The sequence below is a fragment of the Camelus bactrianus genome, chromosome 5, assembly GCF_048773025.1.
Source record: "Camelus bactrianus isolate YW-2024 breed Bactrian camel chromosome 5, ASM4877302v1, whole genome shotgun sequence".
NCBI lineage: Eukaryota > Metazoa > Chordata > Mammalia > Artiodactyla > Camelidae > Camelus > Camelus bactrianus.
Window position 1 is genome coordinate 24,704,265 of NC_133543.1, and position 15,286 is coordinate 24,719,550.

General features: G+C 35.5%; 1 protein-coding gene across 2 annotated transcripts in view; it reads left to right on the forward strand.

The window, feature by feature from the left end:
• Positions 1-15,286, forward strand: part of RAB3GAP1 (RAB3 GTPase activating protein catalytic subunit 1) — a 94,026-nt gene that overhangs the window by 69,789 nt on the left and 8,951 nt on the right. For both annotated transcript variants that reach the window (XM_074363566.1, XM_010973223.3), the window contains exons 18-19: positions 6,826-6,963; positions 10,157-10,384. In XM_074363566.1, coding sequence (XP_074219667.1) covers positions 6,826-6,963; positions 10,157-10,384 — 366 coding nt within the window. The remainder of the gene's footprint in view (positions 1-6,825; positions 6,964-10,156; positions 10,385-15,286) is intronic.

Genomic DNA, 15,286 nt, shown 5'->3' on the forward strand with positions numbered 1-15,286 from the left:
AAACTGCATTCCCACCAGCAGTGTAGGAGGGTTCCCCTTTCTCCACAGCCTCTCCATTATTTGTCATTTGTGGATTTTTGAGTGATGGCCATTCTGACTGGTGTGAGGTGATACCTCATTGTAGTTTTGATTTGCATTTCTCTGATAATTAGTGATATTGAACATTTTTTCATGTGCTTTTTGATCATTTGTATGTCTTCCATGGAGAATTGCTTGTTTAGGTCTTCTGCCCATTTTTGGATTGGGTTGTTTATTTTTTTCTTATTGAGTCGTATGAGCTGCTTATATATTCTGGAGATCAAGCCTTTGTCAGTTTCATTTGCAAAAATTTTTTCCCATTCCGTACGTTGTCTTTTTGTTATATTTATGGTTTCCTTTGCTGTGCAGAAGCTTGTAAGTTTCATTAGGTCCCATTTGTTTATTCTTGCTTTTATTTCTTCTAGGAGAAAATTTTTGAGATGTATGTCAGATAATGTTTTGCCTATATTTTCTTTTAGGAGGTTTATTGTATCTTGTATTATGTTTAAGTCTGATCCATTTTGAGTTGATTTTTGTGTATGGTGTAAGGAACTGTTCTAGCTTCATTGTTTTACATGCTACTGTCCAGTTTTCCCAACACCATTTGCTGAAGAGACTGTCTTTATTCTATTGTATATTCTTGCCTCCTTTGTCGAAGATGAGTTGACCAAAAGTTTGTGGGTTCATTTCTGGGCTCTCTATTCTGTTCCATTGGTCTGTATGTCTGTTTTTGTACCAATACCATGCTGTCTTGATGACTGTAGCTCTGCAGTATTGTCTGAAGTCTGGAAGAGTTATTCCTCGAGCCTCTTTCTTTCTCTTCAGTAATGCTTTGGCAATTCTAGGTCTTTGATGGTTCCATATAAATTTTACTATGATTTGTTCTAGTTCTGTGAAATATGTCCTGGGTAATTTGATAGGGATTGCATTAAATCTATAGATTGCCTTGGGCAGTGTGACCATTTTAACAATATTGATTCTTCCAATCCAAGAGCATGGGCTATCTTTCCATTTTTTAAAGTTTTCTTTAATTTCCTTCATCAGTGGTTTATAGTTTTCTGTGTATAATTCTTTCACCTCCTTGGTTAGATTTATTCCTAGGTATTTTATTACTTTGGGTGCTATTTTAAAGGGGATTGTTTCTTTACTTTCTTCTTCTGTTGGCATGAATCAATATTTGTGCACGTTTTATTACTGTGTAGTATTCTGGTATATGAATATGCCATTCAGTTCTTACATTGCTTATCCGTTCATCTGTTGAAGGAATTTGAGTTATTTACAGTTTGAGCTATTATAAATAAATGAACATTCTTATAAGTGTCTTTTGGTGAACAGACGGTCATTTTCTTTTGGATACATTCCTAAGAGTAGAGTTTTGGGGCCATGTGGTATAAGTATGTTTTAGCTTTATTAGATACTGCTAAACAATCTCGCAAAGTAGTTGAACTAATTTACATTCCCTCCAACAATACATAATAATTGTAGTTTATTGCACATAATCTCTTACATTTGGTGTGTCAGGAGTCCCAACACCACTCCCAGGTTTAATGATTTGCCAGGAGGACTCCCAGGGCTCAGCAGATAGTCATGCTCACAGCTATAATTTTAATACAGTAAAAGGGTACAAAGCTGGGAGGGTATAGCTCAGTGGTAGAGTGTATACTTAGCATGCACAAGGTCCTAGGTTCAATCTCCACTACCTCCATTAAAAAATAAATAAAAACCTTGCCCCCCCCCGCCAAAAAAAAGATACAAAGCAAAATCAGCAAAAGGAAATGGCACATGGGCAAAAGTTCAGAGGATACCAAGCACAAGCTTCTAAGAGTCTCCACGCAGTATGGTCACATAAGATGCACTTAACTCCAGCAATAGATTGTGACCACACATGAAATGTTGTGTACTGGGAAATTCTTCAGAGGCTCAGTGCTCAGGGTTTTTACTGGGGACTAGTCACATGGCACCCTCTGCCTAGCAAGTGCCAAAATTCCAAACTCCCAGAAGGAAAGCAGGTGTTCAGCATAAACCATATTGTTTGTACAGTTTAGGCACAGTGAGCCATTTGTATCAGTTCTGAGTATGGTGGGACTCTGCCAAAATCTAAGTTCCTAGAAGCCAGCCTTTGCAAACAGGCCTTTCTGAGAATAGTAGTCTGAGGCCTGCTATGTTAACTCTTCTCTGCACAGTTGATAATTTCAGTCATTTTAATTTTTGCCTTTCTGGTGGGTATGTAGTAATCTCTCTTGATTTCACATTTCCCTGATGAATAATGATGACACTGAACACATTTTCATATATTTATTGCCCATTTGGATGTTTTCTTGGTGATGTACCTATAACAATTTCTCCTAAAACTGTGGCTTGCCTGTTCATTTTCTTAATGACACCTTTTGTTGAATAGGCATTGTTAATTTTAGTAAAGTCTGATCTACCAACATTTTTCTTATGTGGATACTGCTTTTGTCTTCCATTAAGAAATCTTTAACTACTCCAAGGTCCTAGAGATGTTCTCTTATGTTTTCTTCTGGAAGCTTTATCATTTTATCTATCACATTTGCATTTGTGATCCAGCTCCAGTTTACCGTGTTTGGCATGAGGAAGAGATTAAGATTCTCTTTTTTTCTGTAAGGATGTGCAGTTGTGTTCCAACACCATTATTCAAAAGACTTGCCTTTTCCCACACAGAGTGGCAGTGACGTCTTTGTTGTAAATCAAGTGACTGTATGTGTGTTGGTCTATTTCTGGACTGTTTATTCTATTCTGTTAGTCTGTGTCTATCCTTGTGCCAATAATGGACTGTTGTTATTACTGTAACTTTATAATGTCTTTATATCTTATAGTATAAATCTTTAACTTTGTTCTTCAGGATTATTTTAGTTGTTCTTTGCATTTTTATGAGAATTTGAGACTCTGCTTGTTTCCACATACAAAATAATCCTTCTGGAATTTTAATTCATATTATATCAAATTAGATTTAGAATTAGAATTGCATTGAATTGGAGACAATTGACATCTTAACAGTCTAGTCCCATGACCATGAAATGCCCCTCATTTTACTTAATGTTTTTTTTAGTTTCCTTTATCAGTGTTTTTCAGTTTTTAATTTAGAGGTTTTATGTATTTTTATTAGGTTTATCTCTATTTATAATTTCTCAAATATTATAAGTGGTATTTTTAAGTTTCATTAAAAGTTTTTCCCCTGATATGTAGAAATAGTTAATTTTTGTATATAGACCATGAATCTAACAATCTTACTACATTCACTTATTTATAGTAGTTTGTAGATTATTTGGAGTTTTCTGTATACACAGTCATGTTATCTGTTAATATAATTTGAATTTTGATTTTCTGACCTGCACACTTTTTAATTCTTTTTCACTCCTTATTGCACTGGCTGGGACCTCCAGTATAATGTTGAATAGTGGACATTCTGTTATTATTTTCAGTCACAGAAGGAAAGCATATGATAATCACTGAGGGTATCTGGTATAGGTATCATATATTATATTAAGGAAATTCTCTCCTATTTCTAGTTTTTGAGGGTTTTTGTTATGAAGAGGTGGTGTGTTTTATTGGATGTTTTTCCTGCATATTGATATAACCATAAGATAATTGTGAATTTTAAATGAAACAGTATGTGATAAGTGAATAACAGTGTCTGGTCCAAAATAAGCACTGAATTTTTAGCTTTTCTTCTGAATACTGTTAACTTTATTTCCATGCTTACATTATTTCTTTTCCAGGTGGCTATCATTTACAAAATTAGGGTTTTTTTGATTGACAGGCCTTATCTTTTTGCTTCATTATAGTTTTTAAAAAGTAAATTATATTTTAGATATTTCATCACTAACTTTTAGTATTAGGACAAAATAGTTTCATGTTAGAAACCAAGTGTTTATTTTTTCTAATTTTGTTAGGGAGCATGCAGTTGATATTGAGGTCTTGTGGCATAGACCTGGGTTTTGGGATCCAGGAGAACTAGATTTATGTCCTGGCACCACCACTTATTATCATTAAAAAAAATAATTTTTTTTTAGGGAGGAGGTAATTAGGTTTACTTACTTAGTTTTAGAGGAGGTACTGGGGATTGAACCTAGGACTTTGTGTATGCAAAGCATGTGCTCTATCACTTGAGCTACACCCTCCCCCAACCACCACTTTTTATTACTTGTATTGCTAGTACAAGCTATGTTTCCTTTCTGAGCCTTGTTTTTCTCTCTAAAAGGTGGTTACTTTGCATTTTCTAGAATTTTATATAATTTTTATCTTACCTTTAGGTAAATTGAGGCAAATTTTTAGTCTGTTTTACTTTTGTGCTTTAAATTTTAAATTATAACCATTCTGTGTTTACTTATAGAAAATGTTTGGAATTCAAAATAATCCCAGTTGAAACCATTATAATTTCAAACTTTAGAAATTAGCATAAAATGTGCATTAATCAATAAAGTAATAAGACTTTATATAGGTTCTTGATTCATAAGAATTTAAACATATTCCCTTATTCCTTTCATGTAGGCTTAGGTCAACCTAAAATTTATGATTAGGGAAGGCTTAAAATTTTTAGCCAGTATTTTAGAACCAGGGCTAGAACAGAAATTTGTGGAGAATCTGTTAGAGCAGTTCTTAGGTAGTGGCTTAGAACCAAACTAACAGTTCTCAAAGTCAGCATCAAATAGATGTCCTAGATTGTCTCTTCCATTTGCCACTTGAGAGTTTTGCCCCTGGTGATACTGGGCAAGGCACTTTATCTCTGCCTGTAATTTCAGCACATATAAAATGCCCTATCACTTCTCAGTGATCACATGTATGACTAAAACATTATACTATACACCAGAAATTGACACAACATTGTAAACTGACTAATAAAAAAAAAGTAGTTCCTTTTTAATGAAAATAATGAGGCTTCTGTTCTTGAGTGTACTGCTTCATTGGAGATTCATGTAATTTTTTAATTTGACTGAGGTACTTTGATATCATAGGGAAAGTAGAGTAAGAAGCTTATAATACAACCTGAGTATTTTGTCTCTGATTGCAAATATTTATTGAGCTTGTGCCAGGATTTATTCTTCCCCACATTGAATCACAGGAAGCTTGAGTAATTGCCCCAGGCCACAGAGCTGGAATTCAAACACAGTCATGTAGTTTCTAGAGCCCAAGATCTTTTTTGTTTCTTTGTTTGCTTTTTATATATTTTTATTGAAGTAGAGCCCAAGCTCTTAACCACTCTGTCATACTGTTTTACCAGTTGTTATTCAACCTCAGATATCACTGTGAGACTTCAAAAGTGATGTATGTTCATTGTAGAGGAACGAAACAAGAACTTGTAATTCCATAATCCAGAGATGATCACTTGTCAAAGTAGTTCCTTTTCATTTTTTCCTGTATCAGACCATTTCCCCATTGTTGTACATTTCAGATTCTTTCCAATTTTCACACTGTTACAAATAATGCTGCAGTGATATATCTAGAAGCGGAATTATTGGGTCAGAGGACCTGATCATAAATGCTTACCATGTATTGATTGCCAGATTGTTGTCCAGGAAGATTTATATTCTCTCTAGCAGTGTTTGAAAGTAACCCTTTAGGTTTACTTCACAAATGAGGATAATACAAGAAAAAAGTATTTTCTTTTGTTTGTTGCTGTGTTTTGAATGCTATACCTTTACCATGCTTCTACTTTATTTCTGACAGATATCTGTGAAAATTATTTATCTTTATAGTAGTGATTTTCAACTGGGGAGTGTGTTTTGTCCCCCAGGGATATTTGGCAACGTCTGGAAACGTTTTTGATTGTCATGAAGTGGAGTGGTACTACAACGGCAGGCAGAGGCCAGAGATAGGCTGCTAAACATCTTACAATGCACAGAACAGGCCCCACGACAGAGAATCTATCCAGTCTAAAGTGTCAGTAGTACTGAGGCTTAGAGAACTTGCTTTATAGTAAGCTCCTGAAATCGAGAAGAAATCTATTTATTGATAATGCTTACTTCTGCTAGGTCTTACCCTGTTATCTAGGAATAGAAGAGTTCATGTTTTTCTGGCTTTAACAACAAAGCAGGCAAGACTTGTTTGGTTAGTTTCTGGATTGTTGAGCTCTTCATATTTAAAATATAAAGTATAATGGGATCCATTCTCAGAGAACTTTCCTAAGCCCCTTTAAACAGTTTTTGAAATGTTTTCTGTCACTCTTAATGATTCTACAGTTGTATCTCCCTTTAGATTTGCCCTAGCTGCTGTTTTGTTTGACGTTACTACTAATATATTCTCAGAACAAAAAATTCTCAGAACAAAAATCTGACAAGTTCTTGTTGGAATTAGTAATTTAAATGTATGTAGAACCTAAACTCAAAGCAACTCCTCCAACATAAAACAGTTGTTTGGGGGCTTTTAGTTGGGGTTCAATTCATTTGCCTTTATTTTTGTTTTCATGTATTATCTGTTTTCTTCTCTTACTAGTTATAATAAAAACCTTGTTGTAACTAATAATGACATTCATTAAAATATCATTAGGACTTAATTTCTTTATCAATAATAGGCAGGAAAATGTTCAGTGCATCCCAATTCCTCTTTCAGCTGTCATCAAGAGGAAACATTATAATCTTACCTGTTGGGTTGGGGGTGCTGGAAGTCTTATTTATTCTTAACTTGTTACTTTTTCATGTAGGTTCCAAAACACTTGTGAATTCTGAATTCTTTTGGATACCTATCTTGTGACTGCTAGAGCTGAAATAATTGTTTTTATTCTATTTTTACACTTCTGCTTTGTCTACAAAAAGCTGTTCATGAGCTTTGTCCTTTTGTGCTTCACAGGAACCAGCACCTATGACGGAAGATCTGCTAGAAGAGCAGTCAGAGGTTCTAGCTAAATTAGGTACATCAGCAGAAGGGGCTCACCTCCGAGCACGCATGCAGAGTGCCTGTCTGCTCTCAGATATGGAGTCTTTTAAGGTGGGTCACACTTCCAGAGCTCAGAAGTCTGCTTTGAGCTATTCTGGGATGAAGCTGTGAAGGTCACTCTATAAAGTGGTATGAAGGTCTGAATGTCTTTTTCATGAAACGTTTTGATTTCATTAGTAGTTACAACACCCTACCTTCATTCCCTCAAGGTTGTGATCAAACTTCTTAAGTTTAAAAAAAGAGAGGAACAATCTTTGAATAATGGCTGAAAGTTGAGAATTGAATCATTTCTGTATGTGTATTAGGGTGTTTTCTTCCTTTGTGTGTATTCAGGCAATTTAATGCAAGGATTTTACATAGGTTGCTTCATTCTTGCCTACTTTGTGGCTCACACTGTGGTCAGATAAGCAGTGTTTATCCTCAGTTACAGTCTGTTGAGGTGGTAGGAGGGGATATGTCAGTAATTACTATGTTCTTTTAGGAAAGCAAGGTCAAAAAGGTGACTGACTCTACTGAGTAGGGGTCATGAAAGGTTTCTCAGAAGAGTCACAGTATAGGATGAGTAGGCATTTGCTTCCTAGAGAAGAATATTTTAGGTTTAGATATAGGCCTATATCTAGAAGACAAAGGATTCAGAGAATGGTGACATTTGGTTTATTAGTTTAGAAACCCAGGGATGAATAAAGTTTTTGTTTTTGAATTACTTACTATTGAAAGCAGAGGCAAGTCCATATATATTTAAAAAAAAAAAAAAGGGTAGCCCAGTGGGCCACAGAGCTTTCCTTTTCTATTACTGATGCTCTGAATGGTCTGCCACGCCCAGACTTTTCTCCTCCATCTCTCCATTCCATAGCCCTTACTCAGTCCTGCTTTTGTGCTATGTAGGCCAGCCTGAGTTTGATATTTCAGCATAAACACTTCATGAAAACCTATGCTTCTTTGGTCTTCCTTGCTAACAGAGTTAAGTGACAATAAAAGGAAGCCTTTTTATTCCCTGCCTGTTTCTCCGTCTTTCCTAAAAGAAGTATCTTTAGTAAACCTCTTCAGAGCTGCATGTTTTCCTTAGAGACAAGAGAGATACAGAAAATCTTTGAGTTCTATTCTGCCGTGAGACAGAGAGATGTGTTGTTTTGAAACAGATAGTTGGTACAGTGGATAAAGAAAAGCCAGTAGGCCCTCAGGGTATGTATTAAATCAAAAAGATAGAGAAAGGAATTGGCTTAGGGTATGTGCAGAGAGTAGGAAGTACTAGCCTCCATAGCAGCTATTGTTTTTAACCTGACCTCTAGCTGCCTTCGTAGTCATCTGTCCCTGTCCTGCTGCAATGTCCTTGTGGAGCCATATACAGGAGGAAATTCTTAATTGGAACTGTGAAAGCTTTTCCCCACAGAAACACATTCACACCCTATGGTGAGGTTCTATGTAATTCTTTTAACACTGTGCTTCTTGGTCCATTAGACTCTTGGACTAACCTGGGTAATGTACAGATCTCTTACAATAATATTGTTTTAACCAGAAGATAGATTGTATTTTACATAACCAACTTACACATCTGCCCATATGTGGGAATCAGATAATGTATTTAAGGAAATATGTAGTCACTCTAAAATAGAAAGGTTAACTTTCCCGTTTTGTATAGGGATGACTTGGTGTTAGGGGCTGTGGAAGAGTCCCCACAGCTTCGGATAAATGCTGATAAGTACCTGAGGTACCTGCACCTCACAATTCCAGAAGGACAGGGCCTGTTCTGGAGCGTTCCCTTGGAGTACACACCTGTAACAATAGAAGGAAGATCAGGTGTAGTTGAAGTTAGCCTTAGGCCTCTCCTTTTAGTGCTATGTTCTGCCTGGTAGAGTAAGGACAACCAGAAGGAAGAATTCTGGTGTGAAATGTCTTTCTTTAACACATTCTGCTGTATAGGAGTTCAGTATTTTCTTTTTCGGGTTCACTCTCTTCATTCAAGGCCTATCTCTCTACTTTTCTGAGCTGTTTTCATGTGGGTGTGGTGTTGCCTGGTTAATATCCAATCTTTGTGCATGAATCCTGAGTCATACAGTAATCTTGACCTTTTGCAGTTCACAGCAATTTTATGTTGCCATGACATCATAGCCCTCGGAAGTTTTTGTTATTAACTGTCAGTTAAGGACTCTCCTCGGATTTCTTATCCCCTCGGAGATTTCCTACTTTGGTGGGGATGGTTAAGCTGGTAGCCAGAGAGCCTCAATAAGGAGAAATTGGCAGTTCTGCTCTTCCAATTTAAGGCTGACCATTTTCATCATGTTGGTTTTCATTTTGGTCTGAGGTTAATTTAATTTAAAAAGAAAGAAAATGACCTTTTACATAGCATTTTTTGGTAATGCTTAACATTGCTTATTATTTCAAGCAATTAAATTTAGTGTTCATAGCAGGAAGAATATATTGTAGAGAATTATAACCAAGAAGGTGTGTGTTTAATGTGTGTATACATATCCTTTGAGTATTAAGGGGCTGCCCATCCTAAGTACTCTACTAATACATTACTGGGCACTTGCAGAAGGATCTCCATGACTTACTACTAACACCTTTTTTTTCAGCCTCGAATGTAGTTACTTAAAGGATTTTGGCATACATCACTGTTAATTCTGTAGAATTATTGACTAAATAAAACTTTAATTAGTTTGGTTTCAGAAGCCTGAAAAACAATAATTTGAATTCCAATTCCTTAATAGCACAAAAACAATTTACATGATGGTAATTTGTTATATAAAGCACAAGAATTTGATGGCTGGATAGAACATTTTTGAGGTTAGCTGATATTTATTGTAGTGCCAGTACTGATTTTTTTGAGGAAAAAAAGCAGAACTTTTCCATCATTGTGTTATTATTCTGATCATGTTGTGTGTTATTTAATTGACTTGAGCTTATTTGATTCTTTTCTAAATATTGAGAAGTTATTCTGTAATTTTAAAGTAACTTACAAAACTTAGTCTGTTGAAGAGAATTATTTTCACTTTACACCAGACTTTTATTTCCAAACTCATCAAATGAAAATGTTTTCTTTTTCTATAAAATGGAGACAGTAAAAACAAAACATTTTTGGTACTTTAACATCTGACCTGATTTAAAGGTGACACCCAAACTCAAGTCACATACTAGAATTTGTAAAGAATTGATACGCTTTTTGTGAAAATATAATCTTGAAAACAAGTTTATCGGTAACTGTTGATTTTTATTTGATTCTGCTGAACTTTTTTGCCTATCTTAGGCAGCTAATCCAGGTTGTTTTCTGGAAGATTTTGTGAGATGGTACTCACCCCGGGATTATATTGAAGAGGAAGTGATTGATGAAAAGGGCAACATGGTTCTGAAAGGAGAACTGAGTGCCCGAATGAAGATTCCAAGCAATATGTGGGTAGAAGCCTGGGAAACAGCTAAGCCAATTCCTGCTAGAAGGCAGAGGAGACTCTTCGATGATACACGGGAAGCAGAAAAGGTAACTCGAGTTTGGGTCTCTAACACTAGACTGCTTATCGTTGTTCTAGCATTTTAAAAACTCACTATGATAGATATGAGAGCTTTGGACATACCTGGGAAGCAAAGCATTGAAATAATGAGTCTTTTATGTAACTGATACTCACATTTAAGATTTTAGAACTGGTTACAAATGGGCCAAAGAATAAGACATGCTTATTTTACATAGAATGCTTATCATTGGACCATCTCACAGCATACGTCAAAGGCCTTGAAAATGATAATGTCCTTTGATGTAACAATTCTACCAAAAATTTTTATTAAGGAAATAATGAGAAATACAGAAAGCTCAATGTGCAAGCAAGAAAGTTTTTTAGTGAAAAAGTAGATACAGCCATGGTTTCCAAAAATAAGGCTTTGTTCAATAAATCATGGTATAATCATTCAGCAGACTACTCTGAAATTATTAAAAAACATTTAGAGTTCTGGAGGAAAGTGGCAGCCACCTGATACCAAGTTGTCTCACATACTCTTCCACCCACCCACCTCCCAAAAACCCCATGAAATTAATAAGTAGAGGAAACAAATCCATGCCTTCAGCATTACTACAAGTTATAGATTACAGTGATCTTTGAATTAACCAAGTAGAGAAATAAGCCAAATTCCAGTGGAGATCTCACTGTTGTAAGCTTGTGGGTGTAGAGAGTGGGTACAAGGGGTCTTAAGAAGAGCTGAGATGAAGCTGAAGAAGACTTAGATGGAGCACAGTCACCTCAGAAAGATTGCTCCTAATACTAAGTGCCAGAAGGCTCAACGCTGATAGATAGGGCTTGAGAGTTAATAGCACTGGCTGCAGGGAAGGGGCTTGAAAATAAGCAGGACTAAAAGTGGACATTCGGAGAGACTCTGCCTTAGGAAGAAGCAGGTATCAAAGTAGGAATGATGTACCCCTTAGAGATAAAGTAATGGTGGCAAAGAAGGAAATATGGAGAAAATTAAAGATCCTATAGAAACTGAAATAAGCATATCAACCTCCCGCATCTCCCACCATCCATTAAATAAACTGTGCAAAAGAGAGCACTTTCAGACTGTGACATGACCAGTAATAGTAAAGAGCAGACCATATCTACACAAAACTACTAAAAAAACAAAACAAAACAAAAAAACCCAGAAAATGCAATTTGGATCATTTCAGCTAATAAAAACATTTCCCAGAAAGTTGATCACAAAGGAGAAGAAGTTTGTAACATAATAGTCCAGACTGAATCAGATACTCTCAAACAAGCAGGGAGGGATGTGAAAAATTATGTTTAATCAGAAATACTAAAAACAGGGGCAGAAATGAACCCCCAACCCCCACGAAATGAAACTACTGCTGATTGAACTCAGCATAGAACTAGAAGAAAAAGACAACCATATCAAAAATAAAGACTAAATTACGTGGGGTCCACCAGAGGATAGGTTCATATTTAAATTTAATAACAGGCATCAAGGAAAAGCAGCAGAACAGCCAAAAGAAAGAAAATGAGATAAAAGAGTCATAGGGATTGGAGAGTAAGTAGTAGAAATGCAAGACAGGAAAAGGAGGGATAATATTCATTTTATCAGAGTCTTTGAAAAAGAAAAATCGAAACAGTAGAACAGAACTAATACTTAAAACTGCAACCTAAGAAAACCTGGAAATAAAAGAAAACTTGGATTTGCATGTTGAAAGGGCTCTCTGGGTGCAGGGGGAAGCTAAGAGTAGTGAACTCAAACTATATCATTGTAAAACTACTAGACTTTAAATATTTTAAAAATAATAAAAAATAAAATTCTCAGGTCCTCCAGGCAAAAATGTGAAAATAATTTACAAGGGAAAGAGAATTAGACAGTTAACAGATTTCTCAAAAGTACAGCAATGTGGAGCAGTGTTTAAAAAAAAAAAAAGCAAAAAATAAAAACTAAAGATACTGTGTTTTACCAACATGTCCAGGTAGTCAAGGCTATAAAAATGTTTTCTCTGAGTTTTTGCACATACAGCTGTATACATGCACCCTTCCTGGGGAATCCACTGGAGCTGCTCTGTCCAGTAGTACTTTCCACAGTGTTCTGAGTGTTCTATAGCTATGCTGTCCAAAATGGTAGCCCCTGGCCATGTGTGGCTTTAATGAGCCCTTGAAGTGTGGCTAGCATAATAAGAACCAGATTTTTAAATGGCTTCATGTGGCTAGTGGCTGCTTTATTGAACAACATAGTATAGGAGGATGAATTTATCCAACCAAGAGGTGACTGGGGAGACTTTGGCAAAGGGCTTATGGTGAGCATTTCATTGATTTAATTTTAGAGCTAAGACTAAAGCTAGATGGGGACATGGGTAGAAGAAGAATATGTTAAAACTGTATGTTGGGACAAAGTAGAAAGAATGCAACTAGAAAAGTTGGGATGGAAAAAGAGAGGAGGAGGAAAGCAGAATGAAATCATTGACTGTTACATAAACAATAGGTGGTAATCAGGGGATACCATTTAGAATTTTCAGACCCTTTCATAAAATAGAGACATAGGGGAATTAAGGGCAGCATAAATGGTATTAATGCAAGGATATCAACTAGAATAAAAACAAAACCTTCCTAAGTACAACAAAATTTTTTGAAGCAAAGAATGGACACCAAATAGAGAAACACACATAATAAAGAGCATATCACATACGGAGTAACTACAATATAAGATTGTCATATAAAACCCAACTCTCTGCTGTAAACAAGGGATGCCATGACTCAAAAAGGCTACAAAAGAAACAATGGACAAAGATTTACCAGGTAAATGAAAACATTAGGAAAGCAGAGGTTATGATCCTGATGGCAAACAAAATAGAATTAAAGCAGAAAAAAATTAAATGAGATAAGGATGCTTTATAGTCTAAAGTGATATTTCAGAACAAGGATATACAATTGTTAATGTTTATGCACTGGATAAGAAAGTAACCATCTGTATAGAACAGAAACCATAGGAGATGTAAGGAGAAGCAGATCAAAACACACTAATACAAGGGGACTTTTAACACGCTCTCAATAAAAAAGCAGCAGGCCTAGATGGCTTCACAGGCGAATTCAGCTAAGTGGTGAGAGACCAGATTGTTCCAATGCTGCATAAATTGTTTCAATGCATAGTAGTTGAAGGAAATTTCCCAAAGTCTTTTTTATGAAGTAACTATAACAAGGGTATCTAAACCTGATAAAGATAACATATTAAAAAAAAGTTACAGATCAGTAATACTTAAGAAATTGAATGCAAAAATCCTAAGTGAACAGACTACTACTACTTTAAAAAAATAACATGTTGGGGGGAGGGTATGGCTCAGTGTAGCGTGCACTAAGTCCTGAGTTCAATCCACAAGACAGACCGACAGACAGACATAAACTCCCCCCACCCCCAAAAGTAAAGTAACACATGTTAATTAAATGCAAGGATGGTTATTTGAAAATCTGTTTATGTAATTGACTGCTTTAATAGGTCTAAGCAGAAAATTGTTACATCATAAAGCAGAGGCATAGGAGCTAAAAAGAAAAAGAACTTCCTCTTTGCAGATTGTGTGACAATATACTGGAGACTGGAGAAATCTAAATGATAAAACTAATTCAAACAACAGAATATATAAAGTTAATATCCAACTAGTAGCATTAATATAAACAAATAATAGCCATTTTGAAGGTTTAAATGTCATTTTCTTTATAAGAGGTAAAAAAATACTAAAATACTTAGAAATAAACTTAACAAGAAATGTTTGAAGTCTAAATAAAGAAAACACTCTTGAAAAACACACTTGAGCAAATAGAAAGATACCTCTTGTTCTTGGTTAGGGAGTCTCAATATCATTAAGTTCAATTCTCCCTAAATTATAAGTTTAGTGCAATCCCAATAAAATGCAAAAAGGGTTTATCCTGGAGGCAGACAAGTTGGTACTAAAGTTCACACTTGGAAAAATAAAAATGCAAGTTAGGACTCAGGGGTTTGGAGAGTAGACTGTTAGGATTTCTTTTGGAGTGATGGAAATGTTCTAAAATTATGATTTTGGCTGTACATACACCTAAAACCACTGAATTGTACACTTTAAATGGGTGAATTGTTTAAAAAGCACATGCAAGAATAGCTAAGAACAGATTGAAAAGAGAGCTATGGGGGAAAGGGAGGGAGAGGGTTGCAACTAACCCAATCAGATATTAAAGCATCATACAGAGCCTCACTATTTAATTAATGTGATACTGGCACATAAGTAGACAGCTCAATGAAACAGAATACAAAGTCCATAACTACATGTAGAAATCTAGTATATGATAAAAGTTGGCATCTCAGATCACTGGGATATGGGTGGCCCTTTTAATAAATGGTCTTGGGATAACTGAATAACCTTTTGGAAAAAGGTAAAACTAGATCTGTCTCTTATACTATGCCAATGTCTTTCAACTGATGAATGAATATGCAAAATGTGGTATATCTGTATGATGGAATGTTATTCAGCCATAAAAATTAAGTTCTGATATATGTTGCAACATGGATGAACCTTAAAAGCAGCATGCTAAGTGAAAGAATCCAGAAGCAGAAGACCAGAGATTACATGATTCCATTTATATGAAATACTCAGAGTAGGCTCCGTGGAGAAAGAAAGTTAGTTTAATAGTTGCCAGAGGATTAGGGAAAGTGGGAGAAATAGGGGAGTGATTGCTATTGGGTACTGGGTTTCTTCTGGGGGTAATAAAAATGTTCTAGACTAAGATAATGGTTGCATAACCTTGTAAATATGCTAAAAAACCACTGAATGTACATTTTAAAGTGGTGAATTTTATGGTACATAAATTATATCTCAATTTTTTTAAACTAAGGAAATATGACTAAAATATGGAATCTTGTTAACCACAAAGGGGAAGATGACTATACTCAAGATGTC